At 37.0% G+C, this 19,738-nt stretch overlaps 1 protein-coding gene across 1 annotated transcript; it reads right to left on the bottom strand.

The window, feature by feature from the left end:
- Nucleotides 1-18,391: 18,391 nt before the first annotated feature.
- On the bottom strand, nt 18,392-19,475 carry LOC122412693 (uncharacterized). The gene is made up of 2 exons (XM_043422430.1): nt 18,675-19,475; nt 18,392-18,445 (listed from the first exon to the last, which is right to left on the bottom strand). The coding sequence occupies exons 1-2, from the start codon at nt 19,473-19,475 to the stop codon at nt 18,392-18,394; spliced, it is 855 nt and encodes a 284-aa protein (XP_043278365.1).
- Between the last annotated feature and the right edge of the window lie 263 nt (nt 19,476-19,738).

The following is a 19,738-nucleotide window of genomic DNA, read 5'->3' as shown; positions in this document are numbered from 1 at the left end:
GTATCGGTGATCACCAATTTTCATGTTTATGAACGGTAGGAAACGTCATCACTCGATTGTAAGGTATGATCTCGAATCGCACGTCGGAAAGCTGTTCAGTTCGAAATGTCAGTGAATCTTGTTAATTTTTAGCGATTCACACAAAAGTGTATCGGTGATCACCAATTTTCACGTTTATGAACGTTCGGAAATGACATCACTCGATTGTAAGTTATGATCTCGGATCGCACGTCGAAAAGCTGTTCTGTTTGAAATGTCAGTGAATGTGTTAAATTGTATCGATTCACACAAAAGTGTATCGGTGATCACCAATTTTCACGTTTATGAACGTTCGGAAATGACATAACTCGATTGTAAGTTATGATCTCGGATCGCACGTCGGAAAGCTGTTCTGTTCGAAATGTCAGTGAATCTTCTTGATTTGTTGCGATTCTCTAAAAAGTGTATCGGTGATCACCAATTTTCACGTTTATGAACGTTCGGAAACGACATCACTCGATTGTAATGTTTGATCTCGATTTGCACATCGGAAAGCGATTCAGAACGAAATGTCAGTGAATCTTGTTAATTTGTGTCGATTCACACAAAAGTGTATCGGTGATCACCAATTTTCATGTTTATGAACGTTCGGAAACGACATCACTCGATTGTAAGATATGATCTCGGATCGCACGTCGAAAAGCTGTTCTGTTCGAATGTGTTAAATTGTATCGATTCACACAAAATTGTATCGGTGATCTCCAATTTTCACGTTTATGAACGTTCGGAAACGACATCACTCGATTGTAAGTTATGATCTCGAATCGCACGTCGGAAAGCTGTTCAGTTCGAAATGTCAGTGAATCTCGTTAATTTTTATCGATTCACACAAAAGTGTATCGGTGATCATCAAATTTTCACGTTTTTGATGGTTCGGAAACGACATCACTCGATTGTAAGGTGTGATCGCGATTCGCACATCGGAAACCGATTCTGTTCGAATTGTCAGTGAATCTTGATAATTTGTAACGATTCTCACAAAAGTTTATTTGTGATCACCAATTTTCATATTTGTGAACGTTCAGAAACGACATCGTTCAAATGTCAGTTCCGGTCTCGAATCGCATTTCGGATTGCGATTCTGATAGAAATGTCGGAAAAAATTGTTAATTTGTAATGATTAACACAAAAGATTATCGCTGATTACCTATTTTCGTGTTTATGAAAGATTGGAAACGTTCACCGATAAACGTCACATATCACTAATTTTACAGACATTTAGTATCGTAATCCGAAGGGCCATTTGAGATCTGAACTGACAATCGAGCGATGAAAACGTTTCCGAACGTTCATAAACATGAAGATTGGTAATCACCAATAAAATTTTTGTTCAATTCATGACAAATTAACAATATTCAATGACATTTCGATTCGAGATCTTAAATTACAATCGAGTGATGCCGTTTCCGAACGTTCATAAACATGAAAATTGGTGATCACCGATACACTTTTGTGTGAATCGACACAAATTAACAAGATTCACTGACATTTCGTTCTGAATCGCTTTCCGATGTGCAAATCGAGTTCATACATTACAATCGAGCGATGTCGTTTCCGAACGTTCATAAACGTGAAAATTGGAGATCACCGATATACTTTTGTGTGAATCGACACAAATTAACCAGATTCACAGACATTTCGTTCTGAATCGCTTTCCGATGTGCGAATCGCGATCACACCTTACAATCGAGTGATGTCGTTTCCGAACCATCATAAACATGAAAATAGGCGATCACCGATACACTTTTGTGTGAATCGACACAAATTAACAAGATTCACTGTCGTTTCGTTCTGAATCGCTTTCCGATGTGCGAATGGCGATCACACCTTACAATCGAGTGATGTCGTTTCCGAACCATCATAATCATGAAAATTGGTGATCACCGATACACTTTTGTGTGAATCGACACAAATTAACAAGATTCACTGACATTTCGTTCTGAATCGCTTTCCGATGTGCAAATCGGGATCAAACATTACAATCGAGTGATGTCGTTTCCGAACCATCATAAACGTGAAAATTGGTGATCACCGATACACTTTTGTGTGAATCGATAAAAATTAACAAGATTCACTGACATTTCGAACTGAACAGCTTTCCGACGTGCGATTCGAGATCATACCTTACAATCGAGTGATGTCGTTTCCTAACGTTCATAAACATGAAAATTGGTGATCACCGATACACTTTTGTGAGAATCGCAACAAATCAAGAAGATTCACTCACATTTCGAACAGAACAGCTTTCCGACGTGCGATCCGAGATCATAAGTTACAATCGAGTTATGTCATTTCCGAACGTTCATAAACGTGAAAATTGGTGATCACTGATACACTTTTGTGTGAATCGATACAATTTAACAACATTCACTGACATTTCGTTCTGAATCGCTTTCCGACGTGTAATGATCTCGAATCGCACGTCGGAAAACGATGCTGGTCGAAATGTCAGTGAATGTTGTTAAATTGTATCGATTCACACAAAAGTGTATCAGTGATCACCAATTTTCATGCTTATGAACGTTCGAAAACGACATCACTCGATTGTAAGGTATGATCTCGAATCGCACGTCGGAAAGCTGTTCAGTTCGAAATGTCAGTGAATCTTGTTAATTTTTATCGATTCACACAAAAGTGTATCGGTGATCACCAATGGTCATGTTTATGAACGTTCGGAAACGACATCACTCGATTGTAAGGTGTGATCGCGATTCGCACATCGGAAAGCGATTCAGAACGAAATGTCTGTGAATCTGGTTAATTTGTTTCGATTCACACAAAAGTATATCGGTGATCTCCAATTTTCACGTTTATGAACGTTCGGAAACGACATCACTCGATTGTAATGTTTGATCTCGATTTGCACATCGGAAAGCGATTCAGAACGAAATGTCAGCGAATCTTGTTAATTTGTGTCGATTCACACAAAAGTGTATCGGTGATCACCAATTTTCATGTTTATGAACGGTAGGAAACGACATCACTCGATTGTAAGGTATGATCTCGAATCGCACGTCGGAAAGCTGTTCAGTTCGAAATGTCAGTGAATCTTGTTAATTTTTAGCGATTCACACAAAAGTGTATCGGTGATCACCAATTTTCACGTTTGTGAACGTTCGGAAATGACATCACTCGATTGTAAGTTATGATCTCGGATCGCACGTCGAAAAGCTGTTCTGTTCGAAATGTCAGTGAATGTGTTAAATTGTATCGATTCACACAAAAGTGTATTGGTGATCACCAATTTTCACGTTTGTGAACGTTCGGAAATGACATAACTCGATTGTAAGTTATGATCTCGGATCGCACGTCGGAAAGCTGTTCTGTTCGAAATGTCAGTGAATCTTCTTGATTTGTTGCGATTCTCTAAAAAGTGTATCGGTGATCACCAATTTTCACGTTTATGAACGTTCGGAAACGACATCACTCGATTGTAATGTTTGATCTCGATTTGCACATCGGAAAGCGATTCAGAACGAAATGTCAGTGAATCGAGTTAATTTGTGTCGATTCACACAAAAGTGTATCGGTGATCACCAATTTTCATGTTTATGAACGTTCGGAAACGACATCACGCGATTGTAAGTTATGATCTCGGATCGCACGTCGAAAAGCTGTTCTGTTCGAAATGTCAGTGAATGTGTTAAATTGTATCGATTCACACAAAAGTGTATCGGTAATCACTAATTTTCACGTTTATGAACGTTCGGAAATGACATAACTCGATTGTAAGTTATGATCTCGGATCGCACGTCGGAAAGCTGTTCTGTTCGAAATGTCAGTGAATCTTCTTGATTTGTTGCGATTCTCACAAAAGTGTATCGGTGATCACCAATTTTCACGTTTATGAACGTTCGGAAACGACATCACTCGATTGTAAGGTATGATCTCGATTTGCACATCAGAAAGCGATTCAGAACGAAATGTCAGTGAATCTTGTTAATTTCTATCGATTCATACAAAAGTGTATCGGTGATCACCAATTTTCATGTTTATGAACGTTCGGAAACGACATCACTCGATTGTAATGTATGATCTCGATTTGCACATCGGAAAGCGATTCAGAACGAAATGTCAGTGAATCTTGTTAATTTGAGTCGATTCACACAAAAGTGTATCGGTGATCACCAATTTTCATGTTTATGAACGTTCGGAAACGACATCACTCGATTGTAATTTATGATCTCGAATCGAAATGTCATTGAATATTGTTAATTTGTCATGAATTGAACAGAAATTTTATTGGTGATCACCAATCTTTATGTTTATGAACGTTCGGAAACGTTTTCATCGCTCGATTGTCAGTTCAGTTCTCAAATGGCCCTTCGGATTGCGATACTAAATGTCTGTAAAATTAGTGATATGTGACGTTTATCGGTGAACGTTTCCAATCTTTCATAAACACGAAAATAGGTAATCAGCGATAATCTTTTGTGTTAATCGTTACAAATTAACAATTTTTTCCGACATTTCTATCAGAATCGCAATCCGAAATGCGATTCGAGACTGGAACTGACATTCGAACGATGTCGTTTCTGAACGTTCAAAAATATGAAAATTGGTGATCACAAATAAACTTTTGTGAGAATCGTTACAAATTATCAAGATTCACTGGCAATTCGAACAGAATCGGTTTCCGATGTGCGAATCGCGATCACACCTTACAATCGAGTGATGTCGTTTCCGAACCATCAAAAACGTGAAAATTTGATGATCACCGATACACTTTTGTGTGAATCGATACAATTTAACGACATTCACTGACATTTCTTTCTGAATCGCTTTCCGATGTGCGAATCGAGATCATACCTTACAATCGAGTGATGTCATTTCCGAACGTTCATAAACGTGAAACTTGGTGATCACCGATACACTTTTGTGAGAATCGCAACAAATCAAGAAGATTCACTGACATTTCGAACAGAACAGCTTTCCGACGTGCGATCCGAGATCATACCTTACAATCGAGTGATATCGTTTCCGAACGTTCATAAACGTGAAAATTGGAGATCACCGATACAATTTTGTGTGAATCGATAGAATTTAACACATTCACTGACATTTCGAACAGAACAGCTTTTCGACGTGCGATCCGAGATCATAACTTACAATCGAGTCATGTCGTTTCCGACCGTGCATAAACATGAAAATTGGTGATCACCGATTCACTTTTGTGTGAATCGATAGAAATTAAAAAGATTCACAGACATTTCGTTCTGAATCGCTTTCCGATGTGCGGATCGAGATCATAACTTACAATCGAGTGATGTCGTTTACGAACCATCATAAACGTAAAAATTGGAGATCACCGATACACTTTTGTGTGAATCGATACAATTTAACGACATTCACTGACATTTCGAAAAGAGCAGCTTTCCGAAGTGCGATTCGAGATCATAACTTACAATCGAGTTATGTCATTTCCGAACGTTCATAAACGTGAAAATTGGTGATCACCGATACAATTTTGTGTGAATCGATACAATTTAACAGATTCGAACAGAACAGCTTTCCGACGTGCGATTTGAGATCATAACATACACAATCGAGTGATGTCGTTTCCGAACGTTCATAAACATGAAAATTGGTGATCACTGATACACTTTTGTGTGAATCGATACAATTTAACAACATTCACTGACATTTCGTTCTTAATCGCTTTCCGACGTGTAATGATCTCGAATCGCACGTCGGAAAACGATGCTGGTCGAAATGTCAGTGAATGTTGTTAAATTGTATCGATTCACACAAAAGTGTATCAGTGATCACCAATTTTCATGTTTATGAACGTTCGGAAACGACATCACTCGATTGTAAGGTGTGATCGCGATTCGCACATCGGAAAGCGATTCAGAACGAAATGTCAGCGAATCTTGTTAATTTGTGTCGATTCACACAAAAGTGTATCGGTGATCACCAATTTTTATGTTTATGAACGTTAGGAAACGACATCACTCGATTGTAAGGTATGATCTCGAATCGCACGTCGGAAAGCTGTTCAGTTCGAAATGTCAGTGAATCTTGTTAATTTTTATCGATTCACACAAAAGTGTATCTGTGATCACCAATTTTCACGTTTATGATGGTTCGGAATCGACATCACTCGATTGTAATATTTGATCTCGATTTGCACATCGGAAAGCGATTCAGAACGGAATGTCAGTGAATCTTGTTAATTTGTGTCGATTCACAAAAAAGTGTATCGGTGATCACCAATTTTCATGTTTATGATGGTTCGGAAACGACATCACTCGATTGTAAGTGGTGATCGCGATTCGCACATCGGAAAGCGATTCAGAACGAAATGTCTGTGAATCTTGTTAATTTGTGTCGATTCACACAAAAGTGTATCGGTGATCACCAATTTTCATGTTTATGATGGTTCGGAAACGACATCACTCGATTGTAAGGTGTGATCTCTATTCGCACAGCGGAAAGCGATTCAGAACGAAATGTCAGTGAATCTTGTCAATTTGTGTCGATTCACACAAAAGTGTATCTGTGATCACCAATTTTCACGTTTATGATGGTTCGGAAACGACATCACTCGATTGTAATATTTGATCTCGATTTGCTCATCGGAAAGCGATTCAGAACGAAATGTCAGTGAATCTTGTTAATTTGTGTCGATTCACACAAAAGTGTATCGGTGATCACCAATTTTCATGTTTATGATGGTTCGGAAACGACATCACTCGATTGTAAGGTGTGATCGCGATTCGCACATCGGAAAGCGATTCAGAACGAAATGTCAGTGAATCTTGTTAATTTGTGTCGATTCACACAAAAGTGTATCGGTGATCACCAATTTTCATGTTTATGATGGTTCGGAAACGACATCACTCGATTGTAAGGTGTGATCGCGATTCGCACATCGGAAAGCGATTCAGAACGAAATGTCTGTGAATCTGGTTAATTTGTGTCGATTCACACAAAAGTATATCGGTGATCTGCAATTTTCACGTTTATGAACGTTCGGAAACGACATCACTCGATTGTAATGTATGATCTCGATTCGCACATCGGAAAGCGATTCAGAACGAAATGTCAGTGAATCTTGTCAATTTGTGTCGATTCCCACAAAAGTGTATCGGTGATCACCAATTTTCATGTTTATGAACGTTAGGAAACGACATCACTCGATTGTAAGGTATGATCTCGAATCGCACGTCGGAAAGCTGTTCAGATCGAAATGTCAGTGAATCTTGTTAATTTTTATCGATTCACACAAAAGTATATCGGTGATCACCAATTTTCACGTTTATGATGGTTCGGAAACGACATCACTCGATTGTAATGTTTGATCTCGATTTGCACAACGGAAAGCGATTCAGAACGAAATGTCAGTAATTCTTGTTAATTTGTGTCGATTCACACAAAAGTGTATCGGTGATCACCAATTTTCATGTTTATGATGGTTCGGAAACGACATCACTCGATTGTAAGGTGTGATCGCGATTCGCACATCGGAAAGCGATTCAGAACGAAATGTCAGTGAATCTTGTTAATTTGTGTCGATTCACACAAAAGTGTATCGGTGATCACCAATTTTCATGTTTATGATGGTTCGGAAACGACATCACTCGATTGTAATATTTGGTCTCGATTTGCACATCGGAAAGCGATTCAGAACGAAATGTCAGTGAATCTTGTCAATTTGTGTCGATTCACACAAAAGTGTATCGGTGATCACCAATTTTCATGTTTATGAACGTTAGGAAACGACATCACTCGATTGTAAGGTATAATCTCGAATCGCACGTCGGAAAGCTGTTCTGTTCGAAATGTCAGTGAATCTTGTTAATTTTTATCGATTCACACAAAAGTGTATCTGTGATCACCAATTTTCACGTTTATGATGGTTCGGAAACGACATCACTCGATTGTAATATTTGGTCTCGATTTGCACATCGGAAAGCGATTCAGAACGAAATGTCAGTGAATCTTGTTAATTTTTACCGATTCACACAAAAGTGTATCGGTGATCACCAATTTTCACGTTTATGATGGTTCGGAAACGACATCACTCGATTGTAATGTTTGATCTCGATTTGCACATCGGAAAGCGATTCAGAACGAAATGTCAGTGAATCTTGTTAATTTGTGTCGATTCACACAAAAGTGTATCGGTGATCACCAATTTTCATGTTTATGATGGTTCGGAAACGACATCACTCGATTGTAAGGTGTGATCGCGATTCGCACATCGGAAAGCGATTCAGAACGAAATGTCTGTGAATCTGGTTAATTTGTGTCGATTCACACAAAAGTATATCGGTGATCTCCAATTTTCACGTTTATGAACGTTCGGAAACGACATCACTCGATTGTAATGTATGAACCCGATTTGCACATCGGAAAGCGATTCAGAACGAAATGTCAGTGAATCTTGTTAATTTGTGTCGATTCACACAAAAGTGTATCGGTGATCACCAATTTTCATGTTTATGAACGTTCGGAAACGGCATCACTCGATTGTAATTTATGATCTCGAATCGAAATGTCATCGAATATTGTTAATTTATCATGAATTGAACAAAAATTTTATTGGTGATTACCAATCTTCATGTTTATGAACGTTCGGAAACGTTTTCATCGCTCGATTGTCAGTTCAGATCTCAAATGGCCCTTCGGATTACGATACTAAATGTCTGTAAAATTAGTGATATGTGACGTTTATCGGTGAACGATTCCAATCTTTCATAAACACGAAAATAGGTAATCAGCGATAATCTTTTGTGTTAATCGTTACAAATTAACAATTTTTTCCGACATTTCTATCAGAATCGCAATCCGAAATGCGATTCGAGACCGGAACTGACATTTGAACGATGTCGTTTCTGAATGTTCAGAAATATGAACATTGGTGATCACAAATAAACTTTTGTGAGAATTGTTACAAATTATCAAGATTCACTGACAATTCGAACAGAATCGGTTTCCGATGTGCGAATCGCGATCACACCTTACAATCGAGTGATGTCGTTTCCGAACCATCAAAAACGTGAAAATTTGATGATCACCGATACACTTTTGTGTGAATCGATAAAAATTAACGAGATTCACTGACATTTCGAACTGAACAGCTTTCCGACGTGCGATTCGAGATCATAACTTACAATCGAGTGATGTCGTTTCCGAACGTTCATAAACGTGAAAATTGGAGATCACCGATACAATTTTGTGAGAATCGCAACAAATCAAGAAGATTCACTCACATTTCGAACAGAACAGCTTTCCGACGTGCGATCCGAGATCATAAGTTACAATCGAGTTATGTCATTTCCGAACGTTCATAAACGTGAAAATTGGTGATCACCGATACAATTTTGTGTGAATCGATACAATTTAACACATTCGAACAGAACAGCTTTTCGACGTGCGATCCGAGACCATAACTTACAATCGAGTGATGTCGTTTCCGAACGTGCATAATCATGAAAATTGGTGATCACGGATTCACTTTTGTGTGAATCGATAGAAATTAACAAGATTCACCGACATTTCGTTCTGAATCGCTTTCCGATGTGCGAATCGAGATCATCACTTACAATCGAGTGATGTCGTTTCCGAACCATCATAAACGTGAAAATTGGTGATCCCCGATACACTTTTGTGTGAATCGATAAAAATTAAGGGGGTTATCGTTGTACAATACGCGCTTAAATGTTGGTGCGCCGCGATCGGAGCTGAGGATACTCGAGTATACTCCCCACTCCTCCCGAAACGATAAACTTTTGCGAATGACTGTAGTCACACACGCGTAGCTCTAGTCTGTACGTGTGAGAACTCTCACGTCTGGCAACGTTGCTCCTTGTGAAAACAGTCGTATCAAAAAAGTAACAAGGTATTTATTTTATTGTTTCACAATGACGGGACGAGTACGAAAGAAAAACGGTCGTTTAGCAAAGCAAAAGGTAATCGATCATAGACGAAAGGCACTTTTGGCTATGGCAGAAGCAAAAAAGAATAAAAAAAGCGCGTTGCAAGAGAGTGTGTGCGACGGAAACAGGATAGTTAACCTCAAAGTCCTGGAACAACAGATGATTTGTTGTACCTGTAAATCTATCTTGAGTTTTGGAGATATAAAAAGTGAAACACGCGAAGGTTTACATTCGCAATGGACTATTTCATGTCGCAGCTGTAATACGCTAAATGTTGTTAACAGTGGAAACAAACTGCAGTGCACCAAGGGCACGTACTCTGAAACAAATTTAGCAGCTGTACTTGGTAATTATTTATATTGAAATGGTATAATCAATAAAATCTACAATGTTATCAAATAGTGATGAATTATATAATTATTTACAGGTGGTATTAACTCAGGGCTCGGATGCACTGGTTTGAATAAAATTTTCTCGTGCCTGGATGTTCCAACTATATCTATGGACATGTTCAAACGGTATGAACGGGAAGTCGGTCCAACAATTGAAGACGCTGCAAAAGAAAGTTGCAAAAAAGCAGCTCAAGAAGAGAGACAACTTGTTTTAAGACACGCTAAAGAACTTGCAAAAGTTTTGTAAGAAAACATGGCAAATTATTTTTTGGAATTTTTCAATGAATTTTTTATCTCAATTTTAAATCTCGCAGTGAATTTTGATCATGTATTGATTTTTTACAAACAATCCAATTCGGATATTTCATAAGATTTCAATCTCTATACATTTGTGAAATTTTTTTTCATATTTATTTTTTTATAAATCGAAAAATTCATTTATTTACAGACTATTTTTACAATTTTTAAATCTTTTACATGAGCAATATTTTATTTTTATTAAGGATGTCAACAAAGTGACGTAATATTTGTTGACATTTTAGTCCATCATGCCTGGTAATTTTTTTTAGTATCGACAAAATTCAATAAATTTAAATTGAACTATTTTTCTAAATTTGTTGATTCTTCTCCTTCCTAGGCCTTCCAAGATAGTTCAAGACGTATATCCTCACATTGAAATTCTTGAATCCTCTAGTGATTCTTCCGTTAACCCAAATAATTTTGATGATGCTTGTGGGGATATTGTTAATATAATAATATCCTATGATATGGGCTGGAGCAAACGAGGTACCGGCAGAAGTTATGATAGTTTAAACGGCTATGGAGCGATTATTGGATTTTTTGGTAAAAAAGTGTTGGATTACACGACTCGAAATCGTCAATGCAGTTTGTGTGATAGAGGTCACGATTCGCAAAGTCACGATTGCAGGAAAAATTTCGAAGGTAGCGCCAAAGCTATGGAAGCCGATGCTGGGGCAGAACTCGTGAACAATAGTCGTATACTGAAAGAAAAGAATCTGAAGGTTCGTGTCGTAATTGGCGACGAAGACAGCTCAACTATTGCTGCTATTAAGAAAGGAAGCAATGTTGAAATTTATAAATTAGCTGACAATAATCATCTGATTAAAAATTTTGTTAGCGAATTATATGAATTATCAAACAGCTACAAGGAGTTAAAAAAAACAGGAGTCATAGCTCATTTCAAAAAATGTTTCTCTTATGCTATTGCTCAAAATAAAAATGATACATTTAGTTTAGCCAATAGCTTGAAAAATATTCCTGAGCATTTTTTTAACAAGCACGAAAACTGTGGGGAATGGTGTAAACGAGCTGAAAATGGTAATGAGCAAACTATCGTTTTAAAAGACGAATTTTTGTTTGTTAAACTTCAAGAAGTTTTTTCTAAATACGCTAACAATGCTTCTAAATTCAGTGTTGCTGCTTCAAGTCAAGCGAATGAAAGTTTGAATAGTATGATAGCGTGCAAAGCTCCCAAAGCAAAATGTTACAGTAAAAGCCAATCAGCTGATTATAGAGTTGCTTGCGCTGTTCTCTCAAAAAATGATGGGGATAGAGGTTTATTTACTGTCAAAAACAATCTCGGCTTGAAGCAGGCGTCATTCACAACTCGATATCTCACGAAAGTAGACAAACTAAGAGAAAATAAAACCAAAACAAAAAAGTTGAAACAATCGAAATTGAGGAGACTTGAACTAATTGCGGCACGGAAAAATTTGCGTAAAACCAGAGAAAGAACAGAAGGTATTACATACCAGACCAACTGTGGTATAAATAATAATCAAGTTCTTCCGATCGTTACACATAATGATATTGTTAATTCTCAAAGCTATAAATTTATTTACTTTGATTTAGAAACAGCCGGCCTCGAAGTTTCTCACGATATACTGCAAATTGCTGCAGTTTGCGAAGATTTTCAATTTAGTGTATACATTTTGCCAACTTGTTCAATTCCTGCTCAAGCTACCAAAGTAAATGGTTTAACTTTCGTCAATAATGAGTTACATTATAAAAATGAGCAAGTCTTCGCGATGAGTCTCTATGATGCATTACTTGCATTTGCAGAATTCTTGAAACTCGTCTCCGAATCTTGTGTTTTAGTTGCGCACAATGGTAATAGGTTCGACTTTCCGCGCATAATCACTGCTATATTAAACACCGGATTAATGGAACATTTTTCAACTGTTAAACAATGCTCAGATACTTTGTTGGTTTTTAGAAAATTACTTCCAAATCAGAAAGGGCCTGGAAGTCTTACTTTGATTCAATTGGCAAAATTATTCTTAACCGTTGAAAATAATCTTAATTTTCACGAAGCATTATTCGATGTCAAAGTAATGCGAGAGCTTGTTAATGTTATTACGACGGAAACTACGTTACTTTCTTTCAGTAAATCATTTTCTGAAATGATTTCTCGAACAATTAATAACCAAAAAATTTCTAGCGTCGACTTAAGACCATTGAAAACAGTTGTATCGAGAGACATAATTGGAAAAATAGCCCTGGCAGGTTTCACTGTAGACAGTTTAAGCGAAATTTATAAGTCCAGTGGCAAAGATGGAATATTGAATAACTTATCTAAAAAATCAGAAATTACTAATAAGCCTACTGTGACCAAAAATAAAAAAGTTATTCAAAAAATCATAAGTTTCTTAGAAACTCATTAAAATTTTTGTGATAAGTATTAAAAGTTTCTTTTAATACATTTGAAGCCAAACTGTATTTTCAATATATTTGAAAATTAGAAAATAAGAAGTGATAAAATATAAAAATAAGCAAGATCTCAGGAAAAATCCACGTTATTTTACTACTTTTCATCTCCTCACGCTTTTCTATTTTATCAAAATAGTATGTGCGTTATTTTATGTAGTTATCTCATTTCATTTTTAACTTTTTATACAATAGTACTTCCACTGCCGTGACCGATACTACTCGTTAGTATAACTACACATATGTACTGCACATATGTACGGTATATACAGTTATTCACAGTACATACATTTCAATTTCCCCGCGGCGCGAGTCCTGGCACTGGAGAGCACTACATAGCCGACTTTGCAACGTTGCCACATAACACCGCTATACGTTCCGTCGTGTCTCACTCGCGTGTGATTTTCGTCGAAATGTGCAACTTTATACTACAATATCTTATAAACCGTGAAGCTAGGTGTACTGAAATTTCAGACAGTGGTTCTAAACATAGTCACCTTCAACATATTCGTTTTTAATGAAAAACTATAGAAAATTAAGCGAGTTATAGGAGAAAACGTGTCTTTCGCGACGAGCTTGCGACGACCTTTCCATAAGAGCCCGTGTATAACAAAAAAACTTTGCGATTTTGTTTCTCGAAAAACATGAAGCTAGGCCTTCTGAAATTTTAACACGTTATTTGCAGTGATGGAATGAGTGCCTCATAATTTTTTTAAGTATTTCTATAGAAAATGAAATATCACGATAACCCCCTTAACAAGATTCACTGACATTTCGAACTGAACAGCTTTCCGACGTGCGATTCGAGATCATACCTTACAATCGAGTGATGTCGTTTCCTAACGTTCATAAACATGAAAATTGGTGATCACCGATATACTTTTGTGTGAATCGACACAAATTAACCAGATTCACAGACATTTCGTTCTGAATCGCTTTCCGATGTGCGAATCGCGATCACACCTTACAATCGAGTGATGTCGTTGCCGAACCATCATAAACATGAAAATTGGTGATCACCGATACACTTTTGTGTGAATCGACACAAATTAACAAGATTCACTGACATTTCGTTCTGAATCGCTTTCCGATGTGCAAATCGAGATCAAATATTACAATCGAATGATGTCGTTTCCGAACCATCATAAACGTGAAAATTGGTGATCACAGATACACTTTTGTGTGAATCGATAAAAATTAACAAGATTCACTGACATTTCGAACTGAACAGCTTTCCGACGTGCGATTCGAGATCATACCTTACAATCGAGTGATGTCGTTTCCTAACGTTCATAAACATGAAAATTGGTGATCACCGATACACTTTTGTGTGAATCGACACAAATTGACAAGATTCACTGACATTTCGTTCTGAATCGCTTTCCGATGTGCGAATCGCGATCACACCTTACAATCGAGTGATGTCGTTGCCGAACCATCATAAACATGAAAATTGGTGATCACCGATACACTTTTGTGTGAATCGACACAAATTAACAAGATTCACTGACATTTCGTTCTGAATCGCTTTCCGATGTGCAAATCGAGATCAAATATTACAATCGAATGATGTCGTTTCCGAACCATCATAAACGTGAAAATTGGTGATCACAGATACACTTTTGTGTGAATCGATAAAAATTAACAAGATTCACTGACATTTCGAACTGAACAGCTTTCCGACGTGCGATTCGAGATCATACCTTACAATCGAGTGATGTCGTTTCCTAACGTTCATAAACATGAAAATTGGTGATCACCGATACACTTTCGTGTGAATCGACACAAATTGACAAGATTCACTGACATTTCGTTCTGAATCGCTTTCCGATGTGCGAATCGAGATCATACATTACAATCGAGTGATGTCGTTTCCGAACGTTCATAAACGTGAAAATTGCAGATCACCGATATACTTTTGTGTGAATCGACACAAATTAACCAGATTCACAGACATTTCGTTCTGAATCGATTTCCGATGTGCGAATCGCGATCACACCTTACAATCGAGTGATGTCGTTTCCGAACCATCATAAACATGAAAATTGGTGATCACCGATACACTTTTGTGTGAATCGACACAAATTGACAAGATTCACTGACATTTCGTTCTGAATCGCTTTCCGATGTGCGAATCGAGATCATACATTACAATCGAGTGATGTCGTTTCCGAACGTTCATAAACGTGAAAATTGCAGATCACCGATATACTTTTGTGTGAATCGACACAAATTAACCAGATTCACAGACATTTCGTTCTGAATCGATTTCCGATGTGCGAATCGCGATCACACCTTACAATCGAGTGATGTCGTTTCCGAACCATCATAAACATGAAAATTGGTGATCACCGATACACTTTCGTGTGAATCGACACAAATTAACAAGATTCACTGACATTTCGTTCTGAATCGCTTTCCGATGTGCAAATCGAGATCAAATATTACAATCGAGTGATGTCGTTTCCGAACCATCATAAACGTGAAAATTGGTGATCACAGATACACTTTTGTGTGAATCGATAAAAATTAACAAGATTCACTGACATTTCGAACTGAACAGCTTTCCGACGTGCGATTCGAGATCATACCTTACAATCGAGTGATGTCGTTTCCTAACGTTCATAAACATGAAAATTGGTGATCACCGATATACTTTTGTGTGAATCGACACAAATTAACCAGATTCACAGACATTTCGTTCTGAATCGCTTTCCGATGTGCGAATCGCGATCACACCTTACAATCGAGTGATGTCGTTGCCGAACCATCATAAACATGAAAATTGGTGATCACCGATACACTTTTGTGTGAATCGACACAAATTAACAAGATTCACTGACATTTCGTTCTGAATCGCTTTCCGATGTGCAAATCGAGATCAAATATTACAATCGAATGATGTCGTTTCCGAACCACCATAAACGTGAAAATTGGTGATCACAGATACACTTTTGTGTGAATCGATAAAAATTAACAAGATTCACTGACATTTCGAACTGAACAGCTTTCCGACGTGCGATTCGAGATCATACCTTACAATCGAGTGATGTCGTTTACTAACGTTCATAAACATGAAAATTGGTGATCACCGATACACTTTTGTGTGAATCGACACAAATTGACAAGATTCACTGACATTTCGTTCTGAATCGCTTTCCGATGTGCAAATCGAGATCAAATATTACAATCGAGTGATGTCGTTTCCGAACCATCATAAACATGAAAATTGGTGATCACCGATACACTTTTGTGTGAATCGACACAAATTAACAAGATTCACTGACATTTCGTTCTGAATCGCTTTCCGATGTGCGAATCGCGATCACACCTTACAATCGAGTGATGTCGTTTCCGAACCATCATAAACATGAAAATTGGTGATCACCGATACACTTTTGTGTGAATCGACACAAATTAACAAGATTCACTGACATTTCGTTCTGAATCGCTTTCCGATGTGCGAATCGCGATCACACCTTACAATCGAGTGATGTCGTTTCCGAACCATCATAAACATGAAAATTGGTGATCACCGATACACTTTTGTGTGAATCGACACAAATTAACAAGATTCACTGACATTTCGTTCTGAATCGCTTTCCGATGTGCAAATCGAGATCAAATATTACAATCGAGTGATGTCGTTTCCGAACCATCATAAACGTGAAAATTGGTGATCACAGATACACTTTTGTGTGAATCGATAAAAATTAACAAGATTCACTGACATTTCGAACTGAACAGCTTTCCGACGTGCGATTCGAGATCATACCTTACAATCGAGTGATGTCGTTTCCTAACGTTCATAAACATGAAAATTGGTGATCACCGATACACTTTTGTGTGAATCGACACAAATTGACAAGATTCACTGACATTTCGTTCTGAATCGCTTTCCGATGTGCGAATCGAGATCATACATTACAATCGAGTGCGTTCGCGGACAATTCACCGAATACTTTTCATCGAATGACAATTCGTCGAATACTATTCATCGAATGGAAAATTCATCGAATGGAAAATTCGTCGAATGGACAATTCATCGAATGGAAAATTCGTCGAATGGAAAATTCGTTGAATGGAAAATTCGTCGAATGGAAAATTCGTCGAATGGAAAATTCGTCGAATGAAAAATTCGTCGAATGGAAAATTCGTCGAATGGAAAATTTGTCGAATGGAAAACTCATCGAATGGAAAATTCGTCGAATGGACAATTCACCGAATGCAAAAGTCATCAAATGGAAAATTTGTCGAGCGATAACGAAAATGACTATATCTTAGCGGAAAAATAATTTTTTTTTTAATTCATAATTTTTTTCAGACTGCTCACTCAATGTACCACTCTTAGAACTACCCAGAGCCAACGACGTGGACGTGGTGGTTTCTGGCTCCATTTATTTTTTTTTTATTTTTTTTATTTTTTTTTCTTTTTTTTTTATTTTTTCTTTATTTTTTTTTATTTTTTTAATTTTTTTTTTATTTTTTTTAATTTTTTTTTCATTTTTTTTTCTTTTTTTTTTAATTTAAAAAATTTTTTTTAAATTAAACAAATTTTTTTTTTCAATATTTCTTGTTTCTTAGATCGTGTGATTTTGAAAATTTTTTTTTTTTCTGGTTTTTTTGAGTTCTTCGTTAACTTTGTTAGAACTTTATTTGAATTCTGTAATATCGTGAAACTATAATTTATATCAAATGAACGAAATATCTTTTTCGATGAGTTTGTGAACAAAATACTTTAGTTTGTCTTTTTCAATTCTTTTTTTATTCTTCTGTTTTGTCTTTGTTGGGTAATGTATTTTCTTGATCGAGTTGTCGATAAAATATAGATTGGGATATTTATTTGGACTTTTTCCCGTTATTTGGATTGTAAATTATACTCGTTATATTAATTATTACTCGTTATGATCATACTTGAAATTGAAAAAATTATATTTTTCTTCGGTATTTTTAATTAGATAAATCCAAAAAAATATGACATCCAGTATGAAATTTCCGTCGTTCTGCTAGATTGTCAAATTTAGAATGACAAGTGATTGGCGATGGCTCTCAAATATTTCAACTTGTCTCTAAATAATGGTTGGTTATATTTTTCCACAATTTTCAACAGCTTTTCGTTGTGGTTTTTATATTTTTTAGAAACCGGAGCTCCTGATATGGCATTCCGAATTTGAGAAACAACCATCTCGTTTTTTGATTGTTCAATTTTCAAACTTCCGATCAGATGCCATATGGAAGGATTTTTTCTTTTAACAATTTCATTGAATCCTCGATGCCATCCCTCAATATTATTATTTGTCCGTGGAAGATCCGCCTCACAGGCATCATACTGGTTCCAATATTTGATCGCTATCTTTCCGGATCTACGGTTTCCTCTGCGATCGATGCGACCGATATACTGTTCTTCAAACGAAAAAATGAAATTATCCAGATCAACATCTGGATTAGGAAACACCTCTTCAACAAGCCGGTCGAACAAATTTTCCACATCGTCAGCAGGAACAAAAGCCAGCGCAGCAAAATGTTTTATTTTTTGTGCAAACTCTTCGTCAGTGTCATAGCGAATCTTCATATTATGAGCTGATATTTTTCTGTACAATGCTTGGTTGAAATGGAAATTACAGAATCTAACTGTAATATCTGGAAAAACGTCTTTGAATGCTCGAGCAGCAGCTAGTTCCATATCAATAAGGATCGTTGATGGTTCCAAATTGGGCTTGGCATTTTTTATAGCTCGCAGCATCTCACAATAAAATGATGTTGATTTCCCAGACAGCAGTACGAAAATCAATGGAATGATGCGGTCTTCGATTCTTGCGTGGATTGTGTATAATTGTGAGAACAATGTAGGACACGCATCAAAAGTACCATCGGCAAACCAATGTTCAGCTGTGGCCAACAAGTCCAGATTTTCTTCTGTTCCGAAAATAATTATTCGATCTTCGACGGCTCCTTTATCCCAAATCAGGAAATTTTCTTTTTTTTCAGTTTCTCTATATTGAGGAGGTAGTATCAAACTTTCGCGACTTGGCGGGTTTGGGAGATGATTTTCATTGGAACGATTGTTCCGTAACATTTTTTTTAGTGAACTAGTCGAAGGCATTTCCACCACAACGCTGTCGGGAATTTCCGAAGCAGCACGGGAAACAATCTCGTGATTACTTTCCGTTGTCGATTTTGCGCGATCTTTGAGGGACTGGACGATTTTTTCTTTCATCACAAAAGCTGCATTACCGCCGTGATTGTGGACACCCTCTTTAACAACATTGTCAGCGTTGGTGATGACTCGTCCACGACAATGCTTTTCTCCATAGTCAATGCATCGCCAATAAATGTTTCCGTTTGTTTCATGTTTTTTATCACGATGATACAGAAAACCATTTAACAATAGTCTATCTTTATCCTTTTCACTCTTTATGAACTCAAGCGGCATTTTATTATTTTTGACAGAATCCCTTGAACTACTTTAAGATAGCCACCGTCATATATAAATGGGCACTCGATGCCAAAAGTCGTGAATTGCCGCACTATTGCACACGCTTGTTTTCCTTATGCATTCAACTTTTCTAGAGTGTAGGAAACACAATCTCTGCATAGAGTAGTCTGCTTTCCATATAGTACTGTAGAAAATGTGCAGCGATGAACCTCTAGCTCTTCAATTCTAGTATGAGTAACTACTCCTTCCTGAAAAAATTG

This window comes from Venturia canescens, chromosome 6 (genome assembly GCF_019457755.1).
Source record: "Venturia canescens isolate UGA chromosome 6, ASM1945775v1, whole genome shotgun sequence".
NCBI lineage: Eukaryota > Metazoa > Arthropoda > Insecta > Hymenoptera > Ichneumonidae > Venturia > Venturia canescens.
The sequence above is the reverse complement of the archived record's forward strand: the minus strand, read 5'-3'. Positions and strand labels throughout refer to the sequence as shown.